The sequence below is a fragment of the Muntiacus reevesi genome, chromosome 2 (assembly GCF_963930625.1).
Source record: "Muntiacus reevesi chromosome 2, mMunRee1.1, whole genome shotgun sequence".
NCBI lineage: Eukaryota > Metazoa > Chordata > Mammalia > Artiodactyla > Cervidae > Muntiacus > Muntiacus reevesi.
Window position 1 is genome coordinate 63,018,730 of NC_089250.1, and position 18,992 is coordinate 63,037,721.

An 18,992-nucleotide genomic window follows, 5' to 3' on the forward strand; every position below is an offset into this window, starting at 1 on the left:
CCCAGTATTCTTGCCTGGAGAATCCCATGATCAGAGGATCCTGGTGGGCTACCAAGACTCAGAGTAGGACACGACTGAGCTACTAACACACACACAAAAATTTAGAACCACTGAATGGAGAAGAAAGACAGATAAATGGAATTTTACAATGCTAGAAAAGTGCACTGATTCTTTATGCACAAAACTTATGGGAATAACGCTTCTAGAGTCTTCTACAAAGTCAGGCTAACGCAGAAAGTCAAGCAAACTGCATTTTTCCGAACGGATGTAGGATATTCAGGCAAAAAGAAACCCTGTGCAATGCCATGCGTGCTCAAATCACATTGAACAACTACGGTGTGAATGTTGTGTTGCCTGAAGCTGCTTGGAGCTTCGGGTTCTTAAGGAAAGGTTTCGTAGCGACGCAGCAGCGGGTTGGCTTATCCTTCAGGCACTTGTTAATTGCACTCGGGTTTGTGGGTGGGACGGTGCGCAGGCGCACCTAGAGCCGGCGCTCGTACACATGCGCACTGTGTAACCCCGAAGCCAAAAGGGGTATGATTGAGGGCAAGTTTATTTCTGTTACCAAAACTTCCCTTGCTGGAATTCAGAAACCCTAGCTGTCCCCACTTAGGGCGAGGGAATCTTAACACCATCGCTTAATAGGATCTCCTTTTTCCTTTTGGGCCACTCTTGTAAATCGGTTGCCAGTACTCAACATGGCGGAGGCCCCCAGGCGTCGCAGTCCGCTCGTAGGCACGCTTCCAGGCGGGGCGGGGCCCTCCGAAAGGGCGGGAGTTTGGGAGGCGGGGCCTATGCCCCAGCCCCTCGGTGCGCCCCCGCCCCCGGCCCGGCCTTAGCTGAGGCTTCCGCGGCTCCGGCGCTCAGAAGCACCTTGGGAATCTGCAGGAGCCGAGCGTGGTGAGGTGGGGGCCTCAAGGGCAGACGGGAGGTACCGGGTTAACGGTCCGAGGCCCACTGATCGGCCTGCCCAGGGCGCCTTAGGGAATCTCGTTTGGCCAGCGGCCTCCGATTCCCCGGGAGGAACCTGAGGCCCACAGAGGGGGCTGGGACCTGTCCTAGGTGGGTGCGTACGCGTCCTGTTGCCGCCACCACTTTGAGCTCCAGTGCGCGCAGAAAGGGATCTTCCCGAGCCCGAAGTGGTCAGACGCGGCGCTGCGCTCTCCTGCGTGTCCCGCTGCCGGATCCCAGGATTTTGCGGCTTCCTTTGCACTTGGGGCTTTGCATGTGATCTGTCCGAAAGTCCAGTCCTACCTGCCAGCTCCACCCTGGAACTCTCATTCTTCGCGACCCAACTTAAATATCACTTCCCTGGAAATCTTTCTAACCGCTTTCTGCAATCGCAGTAAGCTCGCTGCTGGGTTCTTGCACACATCGCACCGAGCTAGCTTTTCCTGCTCCTCTTTTACAGCCGTGCACTGGTTGGAGCCTTTTGCCTTGCCTTTTCAGCTGTATCCCAGGGTCTAGCACGTGATGAACATCATAATAGCTAATATTTACTGAATAGTCACAAAGGTGCTACTAAATGCATTACCTGTAAGGGTCCATTCAATCGTCAGAGCAATTTCCATAAGGTGGGTTCTATAGCTTCACATCGTATGCATGACGAAACTAAGGTCCTCAGTTTGCGTAGAGTCCCACAAAGAATAAAGTGAGTGAAGCTGGGATATGAATTCTAGGCTATCCCTCTCCAGAGCATGTGATAAATCCTAGACTGTGTTTGGGTTTGGTAAATATCTGTCGAATTGGTGTTTACATTAGGCCTATGAATTATGGAGGCCAGAGTTACGATGCACATGAGAAGGCTTACAAAGAAAAATTGAGTGAGTTCATGACCAAACCAATGCTAGAAACTGCTGCTGGACTTTCTGCCTTTCGTTGGTCCTTTTCCATCAAAAAGCTGAAGACCTAGGACTCATTATTTCACATCCTTTAGAAAGTGCCCATCACAGAATGGTGATTTCATATTTCATGACTTAGGGGAAGCATGATGTAAGGGAAGGGCATAGAGTTGGAAGCAGATTGCCTGCGTGTGTGCGTGCTCAGTCCTGTCTGACTCTTTGCCACCCCATGAACTGTAGCCCACCAGGCTCTTCTGTCCATGGAATTCTCCGGGCAAGAATACTGGAATGAGTTGCCATTTCCTCCTCCAAGGGATCTTCCTGACCCAGGGATCAAACCTGTGTCTCTTCCATGTCCTGTCTTGGCGGGCGGATCCTTTACTCCTCCACCTGGGAAGCCCTTGGAAGCGGATTGGGGCTCAGTATCTCTTCTGCCACTGACCAGTTATATTCCTTCTGTGTTTCGAGCCTAGTTTTCTTGTCCATAAAATGAAGGCAGTAATTTCTTCTCAAAGGGTTTCTTTTTTTATGAAGATTGCAAACAATTGTGAGGGAGTTAAGTGCTATACAAACTACACGATCTCTTTTTTGTTGTTCATTTTTTTTCCTTTTAGAAGATTATAGAACTATCAGCATTTTGCAAGACCTTTGATATGAATCGAGTTGCCTAGAGTTCCTATATTCATTCATTTAGTCAAATGCCTAAAGAGTACCCGCTATATACCAGGAGCTGAGAATACAGCAGTCAATAAAACAATATTCTTGCTCTGGGGAAATTTGCATTGTGTTAGCTATATTACACATAATACTCAAATAGGGACATGTAAAGCCTGGTAAACTAAGTAGAAAAATACGAGGGACTTTCCTGATAGTCCAGTGTTCAAAACTCCGAGTTTTCACTTGAAGGGGCCACAGGTTGCTTTACCTGATCTGGGTACTGAGAGATTCCCGCATAGCACATAGTAATGGCAATTTTAAAAAAAGAAAGTAAAATACCTGTGTGTGTGTGTGTGTGTGTGTGTGTGTGTGTGTGTGTGTGTGTGTGTAGGAGTGTTGGTATTTTATATTGAGTGGCTAGGGAACAGTTTACTGAGAAGGTGACATTTGAACAAGGACCTGAAGGTGGCAAGGGAGCCAATCATGAAAATAACTAGAAGATGCCCTAGATGAGTGTGTGGCTTGGTGTGTTCCGAGCAGGTCCAGCAAGGAGGGCTGTGTGGCTGGAGGGATGTGAGCAAAGGGGAGAGGAGTAAGGAATGGAATTAAGACAATTGGAGGCAGGGATCAAAAACTTAGGACGAGGTAAGCCAATATAGTGATTGTGGTTTTTACTCTTTAGCCATTGGAGGGTTCTGAATGGCCTAATCTGTCACTATTTCAGTTTTCTTTTTTTTTTTTTTTAATTTATTTTGTTTTATTTTTTTGGGCATGCCATATGGCATGTGGCCTCCAGCCTTTAGATGGTGGGGAGATGAGGAGGAACCAGCAGAGGAGACTAAAGGGAAAAGCCTTAGAGGTGGGAGGAGGACAGAGAGAGAGTCCCCACATATGTGATTTATATAAGGAGCTATATGCTAATTTCTTTTTTTCTTCTGGAATAAGGAACAGATTGTCTCTGCAAACAAATATATAGTTTCTTTGCTCAGGAAATAAAATGTCCATGCCTCGAGTGTCTTTACTTTTTGCTTTAATCGACAAATCCTATTTAAATACCAGTCCTCAACTTAGTCTTCCTAACATTTTCATCTGTATTCCAAGTTTAGGTGGCATTGCCTCTATTTCAAGTTTATTTAAATCACGTTTTGAAAGAATCTAGATGAGAGAAGACAAAATATAATTTATGTTACTCTTCACGCTAGGTTCAGAGGTCACTGCCCTTCCCCGTCTGGTTCCTAGCAAAAGTTGGAAGTTAGCCTTATTTATTTCTGTATCACTGTGGCCAGTTACCTGATACTAAGCTGGAATTCATGAGTGTTTATAGGATAACTTAATTTATGAAAGAAGGGAATCTTTTTCCTTTACCTGCGAAATAGTGACATCTATCCAATGGTTTACCGTTTACAAAGCACACCGACATCCATTGTCTCACTGAATGCAATTCAGCCTGTTACCTGTTGCCAACTACTGACCTTTTTCTTTCCTGAGGGACATTGAAACCTACCTTTCTTTTGGAGCTTTGCTAGTTTACTTATTTACTGGCTAATCTGACTGTGTTAATAAAAGGTGCTGAACTGTGTCTTGAGGAAGCTCCAAACTAAATCTCAATTTCAGAAAAACTCCTGAGGTAGTTTTTCTCTGTTGCCTCCATCTTTTTACTCTTGTTTTAGTGGGGAAAAAAAATTGGTGGTGGTTGAGTTAATCATAAAATTGTTCAAATCATTTTTAAAATAAACTTTATTTTGGGGAAACAATTTTAGATTTACAGAAAAATTGCATAGTACAGCAAGTTCCTATATACCTTGCACCCGATTTCCTTCATTAGTAACATCTTACATTAGTATGGTATATTTGCTACAATGTCAAGTCATTGAGGTAAATGGGGCATATAAATAAAATATGATCAAAATGAAGTCACTTCATCTCCATAAGCCTCAGTTTCCTTATCTGTAAAAGGAGAAGGCAGGACTAAATTTTTAAATAGCTGTAAATTTTTAAATTATCTGCTGAAGTAAAATAATCATACAATTCTAATATAATTCCATTTCCTTATTGAAGTGTTACTGTCATTTTCTAAAATAGTGTATATACTTTAACAATAGCCTTATTCTAAAAGAAGATTTAATAGGAGAATTCCAGAAACAGTGGGAGGGCTGCTTACAGATTAGGCTTGTATAATATATATAAGTATATGATATTATAAATATATACAACAGATAATATTATTAGGTTGAATTACATGAAATTATCTTCTATAGGTAAAAAAGGGCAAATATTGGCAATTTTGTATGGATCAGCCTAATGCTTTGAGGGAAGGGTTTCAAAGGAGGAGGGTAAGGGAGTCTTGAGGGCCTCTGAGACTCTGCAGAAGCCTGGCCCAGTCCCCGCAGTGTTAGGAGAAAAGGCTCTTCCGGTCCCTTGAAGCAACTCAGAGCTACTCTTGTTGTTGGTAGTGTTGGCAGTAAGAGCTGTTCCCAGCAGGTTTGTGCCTCCAACCAGAAGAGACAGGTTGAGTCAGCTTTTCACAGCCATGGTGGGTTGGCGGAAGGGAAGGGCAGAAAGGGAGGACTCAGCTTCCCTGGTGGCTCAGATAGTAAAGAATCCGCCCGCAGTGCAGGAGACCTCAGTTCAGTCCCTAGGTGGGGAGGATCCCCTGGAGGAGGGCATGACAGCCCACTCCAGTATTCTTGCCTGGAGCATCCCCATGGACAGAGAGGCCTGGCGGGCTACAGTCCAGGGGGTTGCTAAGAGTCGGACACGACTGAGCACAGCACAGCACCCGAGTTGGTCAGCCAGGACGAGGCAGCGTGGGGTGCTGGTGCCCCTAAGCTGTTATTGGTACCACTCTGCTTTCCTACGTTATGCTGTTTCCTTGCTGTCTAGTAGAATCTCTACAAACTCAGCTGTCTGCTCTTGCCCAGGAGGTGATGTAAATTAGGAAGCTGAGTATTCCTCTCTAACTCTGCTGTAAGAAAAACAATAGCACAAGTAGAATGACATGACAACTGACATCTGCTATCAGTATATGAGAGAGAGGCAAAGCCAGGCAGGGGCCCAAGACTGAGGTTGAACTGAAGAGCATGCCTTATCTAAAGGGGACAGATGCTGTTTCACTGCAGCCGGTTGTGGCCTTGTAGGAATGAATGTCAAGGGTCACTGGATACTCTGACTTTCCAAAGGAACCAGAAATATGAACTTCTGTATGTATTTTCCCAATGGTAAATATTGGCATCTAATTTGAATTCTTAAAAACCATTGTACAGGCCATACTCTGATCGAAAAGAACCAGCAGTCCACTTTGTAACCTCTAGCTAAGGGTTTAGATCTGCCGGGAGTGAGGCCCACATGCATTTCTTCATTATGAATTGTTGACAACCTGTGTGCGTGCTAAGTCACTCCAGTTGTGTCCGCCTTGGCGCGGCCCTGTCGACTAGCCCGCCAGGCTCCTCTGTCCATGGGATTCTCCAGGCAAGAATACTAGATTGGGTTGCCATGCCCTCCTCCAAAGGATCTTCCCTGACCCAGGGATTGAACCCATGTTTCTTTTGTCTCCTGTGTTGGCAGGCAGTTTTTTTTACCACTAGCACCACCTGGGAAGCCCTGGTGGCTAAGGACCAAAATGAATTAGTCAGCTCTTGCCTTATCAGGAACTCACAAATTAGTGGAAAAGATAGGTAATAAGATAAAACATGGACATTCTCTCTGTGTATTAAATATAAATTTAAAGGCATATAAAAGTGATTAATTACTCCTGAATAAATCTGGAAGGACCTGATAGAAGGTAGCATTGGTAGGAAATCAACAGTTTTGTGCATTAAAGGGACTTGGGGCCCTGAAACTCCCACTGTATGTGCAAGTGTTACATTTGCATTTGCTGTATATGCCATTTTCTTCAGATTAGGAGACTGTTGCTGCCAAGTAGGCAGCTCTAGTAGACCTTTTTCTTGATAGGTAGTTAGAAATACAGATATTCCTCAGTGCTCCTGATGGGTATCTCAGGGCTGATAAAATGAGAGAACTCTAACCCCCCCGCCAGCTCTAGGTGTTTTAGAGGACTAAGAAACTCAGAAGTCATGGAGCTGGGTGGCTCATTTTTTTTTTTTTCCTGCCCTTATTTTTTGATGAGGAAAGGAAACTAGCCTGCTTCAGGTCACAGAGCTCATTAGAGACAGAACTTGGATGAGCACCCCAAACTCTTCTTGGTCATCTTGCCTCCCCCCTCTCCTGGCTCTCTCTGAAGTCACTGGTTAGACTGGCCTCCCCCGCTGGCCGCCATTGCCTGGTTCTGGCCCGGCTCCTGGTGGGTGAGGTGGGTTTGCTCCTCCTCCATCCTCCTGAGGCTGGTTCCTTTTTCCCTCTCTATTTTGGATCCCCTCCCAAAATGCCTGCTAGACTGTGTCAGAGAGTCAGAATTCTTGTTCAAATCCCTAGTCAACCAAACGTCAACTGTATGAACTAGGACAAATTGTTTAATCTTTCTAGTTTCTTAACTAAGGCTTAACCTTTATAAGCCTCAGTGTCCTCATCCACGTATGAAGAGTTAAAGTAGTACCAGTGTTTAAGTGTCATAGGAGGGTTTTGAGATTCTTGTGATGCCAAAATGACATGGTGTGTGTAAGGCACTTAATAAAGTGACTGACCCATAGAAGCACTTAACAAGTGTTAACAATGATCGGGAAGATCCCCTGGAGGAGGTCATGGCAACCCACTCCAGTATCCTTGCCTAGAGAATCCCATGGATAGAGGAGCCTGGCAGTCTATAGTCCATGGGGCCGCAAAGAGTCAGACACGACTGAAGCGACTTAGCAGGCATGAAACGATGATGATATTCACACCTCACAGTCCCCCACATTGGGTCACGTGCCCATCTGTTGTCTTCCCATACTATCCTGTGATCTATTACTACTGCACAGACCACACTGTATTGTAATTATACCCATCCCCCAGCTAGCCTAAAAGCACCTTCGGTGGTCCATTCAGCAGATGTTTATGAGGCACTGCACCAGGCATGAGTGATGCACTGATAAACCAGGAGCTTTTGGTCAGGTGCAGAGTTTCAGAAGGCATGCCAGGAAACACGAGTCCTTGTGTCATGGTCCATTAATTTTGGGGAATGGCCACTCACCATGGCCCCTCCTGTAGAGATTAGGTCCATCTTAGTATTTTAAAAGCTCTGAGGAGTCCTGTAGTAAGAGAACCTATTTACTTCGTCCAATCCAAGTCTGCCAGACTTAATGAGTATTTGCTGAATACATGTGAGTCATCTAGGCAGTTCTCTCAACTCCAATGTGTACTTTGGTCACCAGCTCAAGAGGAGGTCCAAGTGAGCCAGCGATGCTCAGAGACCGCTCTGGGAGTGAACAGCCTCTGGCTGCTTAGGGGCCGGTGGGCTTGCTGTCAGGGGCCCCCATGGAGACAGGGGGCCCTGGGTTGAACAATATGAAGCCCCGGTCCCTGCAGCTGGTGCTGGAAGAGCAAGTGCTGGCGCTGCAGCAGCAGATGGCCGAGAACCAGGCAGCCTCATGGAGGAAGCTGAAGAGCTCCCAGGAGGCCCAGCAGAGGCAAGCGGCTCTCGTGAGGAAGCTGCAGGCCAAGGTGAGGCAGCTGCCCTCTCAGGAAGGGGAAGAGGAGGACCCCCGGGGTTGGGGGCTGAGATGGACGAGGTTGGCCGGAGCCCGGAGCCGCACGGTGGCAATGCCTAAACAGCTCTCCTGTGATGCTCCCAACGTCTCCACCGGCTGCCGACCGCATCCTTTCAAAGACACCCTTCACGGGGCTTCTGTCAGTCATCTAGCTTTGCTCTCCTAGAATAGGACCTGACCTTAGGTTTGCCAGTTCCCAAGCCTATTGTTGCTTCTCCAATAATAAGAGCTGCAGAGAATGTATTATTAAATGACCAAATGGAAGCTGTAAGATGTTACGGCCTCACCTCACTCCCATCACCCAGCCCCTTATTCACCGAGGGGTTTGCCCATGACCCCGGGGGGACCTCTGCTTTGGGCCATGGGTACCAGCCAGGCCCATTGCCGTGTCCTCTGTTTGCCTCAGGTGTTACAGTACCGGAGCTGGTGCCAGGAGCTGGAGAAGCGACTGGAAGCCACCGGGGTGAGTGAGGCTGTTCTCTGCTCCTCACGGGCCCTCAGGGAGTGTGGTTAGGCCCTGTTTGCTGACTGAGGGAGGCTGGGGAGAGGTAAGGCAGTGTTTGGTAAAAGCGGCCCTTTTGTCAGCTCCTGAGAGGTTTTTTTTTGCCTTTTTTTTAATATTTGGAAAAAATTTTTAAATATTTAATATTTTAATAATAAAAATATTTTTATAATATTTATTTGGCTGCACTGGGTTTAGGTGGCACACAGGATCTTTTTCTTTCTTTTTTTTAATTGCGGCATGGGGAATCTTTAGTTACAGCATGCAGGATCTTTCAGTTGTGGCATTCGAGCTCTTAGTTGAGGCATGTGGGATCTAGTTCCCCAACCAGGGATCAAACCTAGGCCCCCTGCATTGGGAGCACAGAGGCTTAGCCACTGGAGCGCCAGGGAAATCCCCGAGAGCTTTATCAGATACCTTCATGGGACCTGGCTTTTCCTGCCCCGACAGACTCCAGCCTAGAACTCTCTAAGGGCAAAACGCAGCTTTAGGAAACTTAAGGTTATCAGATTGGAAGTGAAATAAAGTGAAAGTCACTCAGTTGTGTCCGACTCTTTGTGACCCCATGGACTGTAACCTGCCAGGGTTCTCTGTCCTTGGAATTCTCCAGGCAAGAATACTGGGGCAGGTAACCATTCCCAGGGGATCTTCCCAACCCCGGGATTGAACCCAGGTCTCCTGCACTGCAGGCGGATTCTTTACCATCTGAACCAGATTGGAAGGAGTTTGGAATCTGAGAGAAGAGATGCATTTTTCCTCCAGAAGGTGTCAGTGTTTATCTGTTGTGGAGAGATGTGTGCCTCACAGGCTTGGGGAAAAAAAAAGATGTGTTTGTGGCAGATGGATTTATTTGTGCTGTGGGCAGGATAGAATTGCCTCTCAAAAACCCATCTGCCTTTGTTCTAGCTCCCCTCAGCACCATCTTACGTTACTCTCAGAAGAGTTCTCTCCGAGGAGAGAAAGGACCGAGACCTAGCGTGTACCGATCTGTAGGCATTGTGTAGGCACCCTTAGGCATTGTCATAGAATTATGTCACTTTACCTGCAAAGCAGTTTTCTCAGGGGAATGATATCACCCTCACTTTGGAGCTGAAAACCTTGTGGATCAGAGAAGCTATAACTTCCCAAAGTTCAAAGATTAGTATAACAGAAGCCAAGGCCATTAGTGAAAGATGTATTTATTTTTTTTAAAGATTAAAACACATTTTTTTAAGTCTTTATTGATGGTGTTACAATATTGCTTCCATTTTTAGCTTTCTGGCTGTGAGGTATATGGGATCTTAACTTCCCAGCTGGAGATCAAACCCTCACCCCCAACAGTGGAAGGCAAAATCTTAACCACTGGACTGCCAGGGAAGTCCCTGGAAGCTGTATCTTATGCTTCTTAACTCAAAAGTTCTTTTCACTACCAACTGCTGTCTTTCATGAGAAGTCATTGGTTCACATTTGTAGAGAGATATACAATGGGTTTACTTGACGAATGCAGTGACTGAGAAAAGAGACATATTGCTAACAAAGGGGAGAAAAATAAAAAGAAAGCAGGGGGATTCCCTGGCAGTCCAGGGGCTAGAATTCTGCACTTTGACTACCAAGAGCTCAGATTCGATACCTAATCTGGGAACTAAGATCCTGCAAGCTGCACAGTGCAGCCAAAAGTAAAAATAAAAGTGTGAACTTAGAAAAGCGGACTGCTGTAGAAGGGGCTGTCAGAGACTTGGTCTGCAGGATGTTCTCTTTGGAGGTGAATAAGGCTTGCTTTTGTCTGGCTAAGGGACCGATCCCTCAAAGGTGGGAAAGCATGGAAGAGCCAAACCTGGAACAGCTGCTAATCCGATTGGAGGAGGAACAACAGAGGTGATGGGCCCCAACTTTCTGGCCTGGGTGGTTGGCCGGCGGGTGGAGAAGGCTGATGGAAAACCTCTGTCTCGAGGGCTGACATGGTTTAGAACCAAGGACTTCAGTCTTAGCCCTCCAGGTCCTGGCAATGGAAAGTTCCAGTGGTTGTCGTCTTACTCCAAGAGGTCCAGGGGGTTGGCTCAGACCTTTGTTTAGTACTCGCTCCTACCCCTCCCCAGTGCAGGTGTGAGAGTCTAGCGGAGGTGAACACCCAGCTTCGGCTGCACATGGAAAAAGCTGACGTGGTGAATAAAGTGCTTCGGGAAGATGTGGAAAAATTGACAGTCGACTGGAGCCGGGCCCGGGATGAGCTAATGAGGAAGGAGAGCCAGTGGCAGATGGAGCAGGAGGTAAGAGTAAAGGGGCTGGGACAGTGAGAGGAGGGCTTGCATGCTGGGCACTGCCTGGTCGGTGCCAGAAGGAACTGGTTAGCTTCAGGACCTGGATGGGACCTGAGCTGTAGTTTAAGTCTCTGGCCGTCCTTAGCACTCCTGCTGGCAGCTCAGCCCTGCTCTGGCCGTCAGCTTCATTCTGTCCTTACCTACCCAGTCCAGGTTTTGCTGGCAGGTAGAATGATACTCAGGGCAGCTCTGTTCCTGCATTAATGACTTGCTCAGATTTTAGATGGATCTCAAAGTTTAGACTCCCCTCATCTGGAAGTCTGCAAGCTAGATGCCAATGAGGCAGCTATTGAAATTGAATGGGAAGACATTTTCAGATCCCAGTTAAAGGAAACTGATGTTGCCTGAGCCGTTGCTCGGTGCCAGGCTTTGTATTGGGTGATTTATATATGTTGTATCATTTAATCGTCATTATAAATCTGTGCTGATGATGGTAATAGCTCTCATTGGTTGAGCAGCCACTGTTTATCCTCTTCTAATCTAGCTCAGGGAAGGCTGTATAGCATCCCAGGCCCTCTGATCTCTTGAATCTCTCTGCTAATTTTATTAAACACTTCAGCATCACCAGAACATAGACACCCATTCATAAGCTGTCTCCTGTAAGTCCCTCCTTCCCTTCCCTGCAATAGTCGGGAGGGATCCAGGACTCCTGTGTTGACAAACGATGTCCTCTGCCCTTTGATATGACCTGGGTTTCTGAACACACAGTTCTTCAAGGGCTACCTGAAAGGGGAGCACGGTCGCCTTCTGGGTCTGTGGCGGGAGGTGGTGACTTTCCGACGCCACTTCCTGGAAATGAAGTCAGCCACTGACAGGTCAGTGTGGGGATAAGACGGGAGAAGGTTTACCCCTGCCATCTCTAGATTTGTGACAGTGGGCTGCTTTAGAAGGGAGGGGCCAGGTTGTGGGGGGAGGGCAGGGGTGGAGAGTTGGTGGGGAGGGATGAAATTGTTGGATTCAGATGGTTTTTCCCAGACCTGCTCTTCCTGGGGCCTGACGTCTACATGCCCGTTCCTGTCCCTGATCCCTGTCGGAGTCTGCTCTTTCCTTCCCTGGACTCAGAGACCTGACGGAGCTCAAGGCTGAGCATGCGAGGCTTTCGGGGTCCCTGTTGACCTCTTGCCTGCGCCTGACTGTGGGAGTACCACTGTCTCGGGAGTCTGATGGATCTGGGAGACTGAATGGAAATGAACCGTCCCAGTTGATGCTGCTACTAGCCAAGACCCAGGAACTGGAGAGGGAAGCCCATGAAAGGAACCAAGAGTTAATACAGCTGAAGAGTCAAGGGAATCTGGAGAAGGCAGAGCTTCAGGATCGGTGAGATGGGCTGGGTCCGAGGAGGGGATCACCTGGGGAAAGTCGACTCCTTTGGGGAGTCAAGCAGGCGGGGGAGACCTGAACAGCCCTCCTCCCACAAGAGGGGAAGGAGATGTGCCAGAGGAGGGTCTAGTGTGAAAGCCAGGGCCGCAGCTGGGGCCATGTCGCTGCCCTCAGACTATCTCACAGCTCAGTTTCCCTCCTGTTGACTCACAAAGCTGGCAGTGACTCTATACCAAACTACTTGCCATTCCCAGAACAGCCAAGTTCCTCCACGTTCCCTGCCTTTGTAGATGCTGGCCTTGGCTTGGAATGCCTCCCTCCCTCCTCTCTCTGCCTTATCCTTTAAGGCATAGTTCAAATGTCACCTCTTCTATGACCTCAATAGCCTGTTACATTACTGTACCCCACCATGGTCTTTTGAACTGCTTGTTATAGCATTGATTATTTATTAATAGTTTTTTAATTTCATTGATGATTTAGCTTTTTTCTTTTCTTTTTCTTTGGTAAGGCTCTTTTATTTTATGGATTATAATAAAATCTATATTTTAAAAAAATGAGAAGGGCAGGGACATAAGCAAAGAGCTCTATTTGAATCCTCTCAGGACAGAGTTCAGTTTATACCCCATGGCTAGGGTAGTGTCACCACCTATCGGTGGCGTGTGCAAATTGCAGTTTGTTTTGTTGGGTTGTGAAGGCACTGGAAAGCACAGAGAATGTCTTAGTAAAGTTGTGTGACCTAGTGCTTTGCACTTCACCTGCCATATAGTAGACAATTAGTAAATGCTTATCTAGTGATACAATAACTAAATGAATGACTGTACAGTGAGTTCAGACTCTTAAAGATGATACAGAATCAAATTATGAAGACTTTGAAACAGAAATTAAACTCCTGGATGAGTTCATTCAATAAATATTTGTTAAGGTACCCATATAATACCAGGTACGGCACTCCAGGATAAAGGTGATAAAGAGGCCTGGTGATTTCCCGGAACTTTGAGGTTCAGATCAGGGAGGTTGACCATAATCTCTCCCAAATTGCCCCTCCTTTTTCTCTATCAGAGTTAGAACCTTGGGCTGGAGGGACCTTGGAACTATCCCATGTGGCACTTCTGATGTTCTCATTGGCTTCAGGGTGCTTGACTTCAAGATCAAGCGGGGCCTGGAGGGGCCTGGGCCAGGGCTTTCCTTCAGCTCTCGGGCCCCCAAACACGTGTTCCAGCCTTGAGATGTGGTAAATCCCTGCATGTGTCTGAGTGGCATTTGGCTTCCCCCGCTGAGTTCAAGGCTATAGAATCATGCGTTCAGGGAGTACAGGGGCCGGGGGCGCCCAAGGGTCTCTGGGGAGCCTGCAGGCGGGGTGTCTGTGTGGGGCTGGGGGTGTGCTGCATAGCTGCCCACATCCGTGGGTGCCCAGGCGCCAGTGCAGTGCTCTTCTCATCAGGGTGGCCGAGCTCTCCACCCTGCTGACCCAGTCTCAGAAGCAAAATGAAGATTACGAAAAGACGGTGAAGGCTCTGAGAGAGACGATGGAGACCCTGGTACGTGATCCTTTGTTCTGGCAAGGAGTTGGGAGTGGGCCTGTGGGTTCCTGTCCTTTATGGACAGAGAGTGCAGGATACCAGTTACACATTCCTTGATGAAATCCCCTGAAGCGACAAAATTAATTTTGGTTCCATCTGAAAATTAATTAACTCATTCATTTACCTATTAATAAACGTTAGCCGTCTACTCTTTCTACTATGGGCTTCCCAAGTGGCTCAGTGGTAAAGAATCTTCCTGGCAATGCAGGCAGGAGATGTGGGTTTGATCCCTGGGTCAGGAAGATCCCCCTGGAGAAGGAAATGGCAACCCACTCCAATATCCTTGCTTGGAAAATTCCATGGACAGAGGAGACTGGTGGCTACTGTCCATGAAGTCATAAAGAGCCAGACACGACTTAGGAACTTAACAGCAACAACATCATCCCTATTACTTTCCTAGGGGAACTTTGCAGTATGTCCTCTTCTGAGAGAGTGGGACACACGTGAAGAGGCACAGTGGCCAAGTAGGAGGGGGTGGAGGGGAACATGTAGAGAGATTCAAAACCTACTCATACAAGAAGCACCTGAGGAGCATGGCGGTGGGTCGCCTGGTGGAGAAGGGCCTGAAGAACATGATGGCTGCCTTCACGAAACTGAAGGACTGACACCAGGGAAGAGAGTTTGTTTGTCTAATGTATGCCAGGGGGCCACAAGCCCTGCCAATGACTAGAAGTTACTTGGCTGCAGCTAGAGCTGCTTGGTAGTTGAACTGTCTGCTTTGTGAAGGAGTGAAGTCCATGATAACATCTGCCAACGGTGTTATCAAAAGGATTCTCTTAGGTTGGAAGTCAGAACCTCTGGCTTGGTTCCATGTTTTCTTCCATCTCTAGAAGTTTCAGTATCTCTGACTCTAGGTGAATCCTGAACCACTATGCATATCCCTAGTCTTCTCATCCAAACTGAGATCAGCTGGGAAGCAAACTTGCTTATGCCTTTTTGCTTCCATTGTGTTCAGGAAATTGCAGATTCAGATGTTCTCATGGGCCCAAATACTATAAATGAGTCAAGCAGGTTCAACTGTAAGAATTCTGATTTTTCCAATATTGTCATATTTAGTACAACACAGGACACTTGATCTCAGTACACAGGAATAAAAGAGGAGAAGTGGGGACTGCAGGACCCTGAGACATATTTGTCCTGTCTGGAGGAGGCATCCACTGTTCAACTTTAAGAAATAATTGCCATGTAGGAATGAGGCCTTAGGTCCGTCTAGTCAAAGCTATGGTCTTTCCAGTAGTCATGTATGGATGTGAGAGTTGGACCATAAAGAAGGCTCAGCACCGAAGAATTGATGCTTTTGTACTGTATGTTGGAGAAGACTTCTGAGAGTCCCTTGAACTGCAAAGAGAGCAAACCAGTTCATCCTAAAGGAAATCAGTCCTGAATATTCATTGGAAGGACTGATGCTGAAGCTGAAGCTCCAATACTTTGGCCACTTGATACAAAGAGCCAACTCATTGGAAAAGACCCTGATGCTGCAAAAGACTGAAGACAGGAGGAGAAGGGGACGACAGAGGATGAGATGGTTGGATGGCATCAGTGACTCGATAGACATGAGTTTGAGCAAACTCCAGGAGATAGTGAAGGACAGGGAAAGCTGGCCTGCTACAGTCCATGGGGTCACAGAGTTGGACACGACTGAGCAACTGAACAGTAATAGCAATAAGGATGGGGCTGGTGTGGCCCATTTGTTAACTTTTTGAGAGATGCCAGAAATGTAGATTTTTATGAACGTCTCAGCTTATAAAAATCTCTCAATTTACAAATGTTGGTTCAGATTTTGCATAGGCCAAAAAAAAAAAACAAACCCATAGCTGCAAATCTTTGTCTTTAGGTCTTCACTAGCATAATAAGATAGGAAAGTTGGTTAAGGCGCTCAGTTGTGTCTGACTCTTTGCAACCCCATGGACTGTAACCCACCAGGCTCCTCTCTCCATGGGATTCTCCAGGCAAGAATACTGGAGTGGGTTGCCATTTCCTTCTCCAGGGGATCTTCCCAACCCAGGGATTGAACCCAGGTCTCCCGTATTGCAGGCAGACGCTTTAACCTCTGAGCCACCAAGGAAGCAAGGAGGAGGGAAATTTTGAAAGTTCAGATTTACTACTGGCCTTCCTTAGAGCTAGAGGTTCCTCTGGACTTAGGTCTCACAAGACCATTTGCTGTCCAGAGACAGCAGCCATCCTTCATGCAATGATGGCTCACATTTAATGAACATTTGCTTTGTGACAGGCACTGTGTTGAGTAACTTATATGCAATTTTTTCGTTCAAGTCTGGGAACAAATCTATGAAGTAACTGCTGTTAATTATTCCCATTTTAAAGAGAAGGAAGCTCAAAGAAGGAGTTGCCTAAGGTTACCAGGCTAGAAAGTGACAGAGAAAGAATGCTAATCTGGACAGCTGACTTCGGAGCCCTTAATCCCTTAATCTGAACTCTCAGTGACCACGTCACATTGTCCGCAGAGTCCTAGGACAGCGTTAGCATTCTCGTGTGGTCAGGGGAAAAGTGGGGGTGACAGAAGAGACAGAAGGAGACTGGTTGATTTGGGGGCCTGAAATGGTAAATCCTCCTCTGAAAGTTTGGCTCAGAGGCTCCATTTTGTTCCCTGTTCAGGAGGCAAATCACACAGAATTAATGGAACATGAGGCATCTCTTAGTAGGAACGCCCAAGAGGAGAAGTTGTCTTTACAGCAAGTGATCCAGGATATAACCCAGGTACCAGTCGGCCTCCTGTTCACGGTGACATGTCCAGCCTCCCCTTACCCAGGCCTCCCTGTCCTCTCAGGTGCGCCTTGGGGAGTTTGGACTGAGGGTCTTATGGGAATGAGTTCTCTGGGTATGTTTGAAAACTGAAACCCTAAGCTAAGCTTTTGTGAGCTGGCCCTGCCTGGTGAAACAGGCCCTTGTTCTTACTGCCGGCTGCAGTTCTCAGATAGCGGTGGGATTCAATAACCTCTTCTTCCTTCATTTATTCATGGAGTGTTCAAAGGATGCTCCAGCCCTGATGCTCATCCTGGTTTTGGGTGACTGATGGTAAACAGTTGATCTGAGGAATTTAAGGAACCCAAACTTTTTTGCTCTTAGATGCCCTCCTCCCACCCCCCAGGGAGAGGACCTAGGAGAAAGAAAACATCAGGTTTGTCCAGGCTGGAGTGTGAATCTTCTGCATGGACTCTAGGCCTTGGTCAGTGAGATGGTGACCCTGCCATGTTGGGTTTCAGGCCATGGTAGAAGAAGAGGACAGTATGGCCCATGGTTCTAGTCACGAGAGCTCCTTGCAGTTGGACCCCAGTAGCTTCTCCTCCCACTTTGATTCCCAGCAGCCAGACAAGGCTGTCTCTCTGGTGCGTTTGGTACTGACTCAGAGACGCCAGGCTCTGCAGGTAAGAACCCCACACTTTTCCTCAGCCGTGGGGACCGGTGTCTAAACTGACTTGGGCCCCGGGTACCCTCTTAGCCCAGACTGCCCCTTTCTCTACATTGACCTGACATGAGGAGTTTTGTCAACACCCTGAAGTGCCCTTTGGAATCTCTGGGTCTCCCCAGCTATGCTGGTGGGGAGCCAGCACACTCCCCACGCCACTGGCACGCCCCACTTTGATGCACTTTACACTGCACCGTGCAAAGTGGAGCCCCGGGGAGTGTGGGTAAGTGTTCTCCGGTTCTAAGGGTCCCAGCCCTACTCACCACTAACCCCACCTTCTACATGGTACATTTGAAGATGATGAACTCTGAGACTCTGAGAGCCACAGAACCCGGTCACCTCTGATGCTCTGTCACCTCAGCTGGTCTCATCTTTATTCACAGCTTACCTTGGTCACACCCTTGCCCAGCCCTGCTTCCAAGCTTCTGACATCCCTGCTCTGCCCTGCCCTCTTGCTCACCACCTCCCTTCTGCCCCTCTCCCTCCGCAGGACCTAAGGCAGCAGCTGTCAGGCTGCCAGGAAGCTGTGAGCTCCTGGCAACAGCAGCATCTCCAATGGGAGGAAGAGGGGGAAGCCCTGAGACAGCGGCTGCAGCAGCTCACGGGGGAGCGGGACACCCTGGCAGGGCAGACGGTGGACCTGCAGGGGGAGGTGGACTCTCTCAGCAGGTGAGTGGGGGCTGTTCGTCCCCCAGCTTCCTCCCGGGCTCAGTCATCACCCAGCCTTTTCCCACTCCCATCGTGTGTGTGTGTGGTTGGCAGACCCAGGGCTGCTCAGGACTGCCTGGCCTTGCATTCTTCTGGCTCCTGCTCATTCAGTTTTGGATCTTTGTGATGATTTAGGGGGAAAAAAAACAGTTTCGAGACTTCCCTGGTGGTCCAGTGGTTACAAATTCACCTTGCGGTGTAAAGGACCAGGGTTTGATACCTGGTCAGGGAACTAAGATCCTGTATGTCGCAGAGCAACTAAGCCCAAGCACCGAAACTAGAGAGCCCACACGCAGCAACCCGAGAGTCCGTGTGCCCCAATGAAAGATCCACACAATGCAGCAAAGATCCCATGTGCTACAACTAAGACCTGTCAGAGCCAAATATATAGATACTAAAAACAAAACAAAACAAAACAAATTTCCTTCTCAAAAGGAAAGATGAGATATTTAAAGGAAGCAGATACCCCTCTCCTTTGACCCTCTGCTGTCTGCTTCCAGGAGGGTTTTTAGGTTCCAGGGTTTGTGCTCACGTCTGGCCTCCTTCTTCCAGGGAGCGAGAGCTCCTGCAGAAGACCAGAGAGGAGCTGCAGCAGCAGCTGGAGGTGCTGGAGCAGGAGGCGTGGCGCCTGCGGAGGACCAACATGGAGCTCCAGCTGCAGGGCGACTCTGCTCAGGGCGAGAAGGAGGAACGGCAGGAGGAGCTGCACCTGGCCGTCCGAGAGAGGGAGCGTCTGTGCGTGTGACAGTCCCCTCCCTCCCTGGCCCCGTCCCTCCTCACCCTGAGAAAGCGGAGTTAACGGAAGCCTGGTGTGCAGTGGGTTCAGCTTAGCTTACTGCTCCACCCTTGGGAGAAGGATGAATGCACAAAGTTCGTCCAGGCTCTGCTGAGCACCCAGAGGAACTGAGGCCCCGTGGGGGGGAAACAGAAATAAATAAGACACTGACCTCAAGCAGTTTGCAGTGTAATGGGGAATTCAGACAAGTAAACCGTGGCCAGGTGAAGCATGAGCTAAAAAGAG

General features: G+C 47.9%; 1 protein-coding gene across 3 annotated transcripts in view; it reads left to right on the forward strand.

Moving 5' to 3' along the window:
- Nucleotides 1–836: 836 nt before the first annotated feature.
- Nucleotides 837–18,992, forward strand: part of CEP250 (centrosomal protein 250) — a 54,724-nt gene continuing 36,568 nt past the window's right edge. The window contains exons 1-12 of one of the 3 annotated variants that reach the window (XM_065921883.1): nt 837–905; nt 7,805–8,093; nt 8,547–8,603; nt 10,414–10,496; nt 10,723–10,888; nt 11,648–11,754; nt 12,002–12,256; nt 13,701–13,797; nt 16,453–16,554; nt 17,061–17,222; nt 17,754–17,932; nt 18,524–18,706. In XM_065921883.1, the coding sequence (XP_065777955.1) occupies nt 7,908–8,093; nt 8,547–8,603; nt 10,414–10,496; nt 10,723–10,888; nt 11,648–11,754; nt 12,002–12,256; nt 13,701–13,797; nt 16,453–16,554; nt 17,061–17,222; nt 17,754–17,932; nt 18,524–18,706 (1,577 nt within the window). In that variant the 5' untranslated portion in view covers nt 837–905; nt 7,805–7,907. Of the gene's footprint in view, nt 906–7,804; nt 8,094–8,546; nt 8,604–10,413; nt 10,497–10,717; nt 10,889–11,647; nt 11,755–12,001; nt 12,257–13,700; nt 13,798–16,452; nt 16,555–16,923; nt 16,976–17,060; nt 17,223–17,753; nt 17,933–18,523; nt 18,707–18,992 lie in introns of those variants that run through there. The other 2 variants (XM_065921884.1, XM_065921885.1) reach the window with 2 other exon arrangements.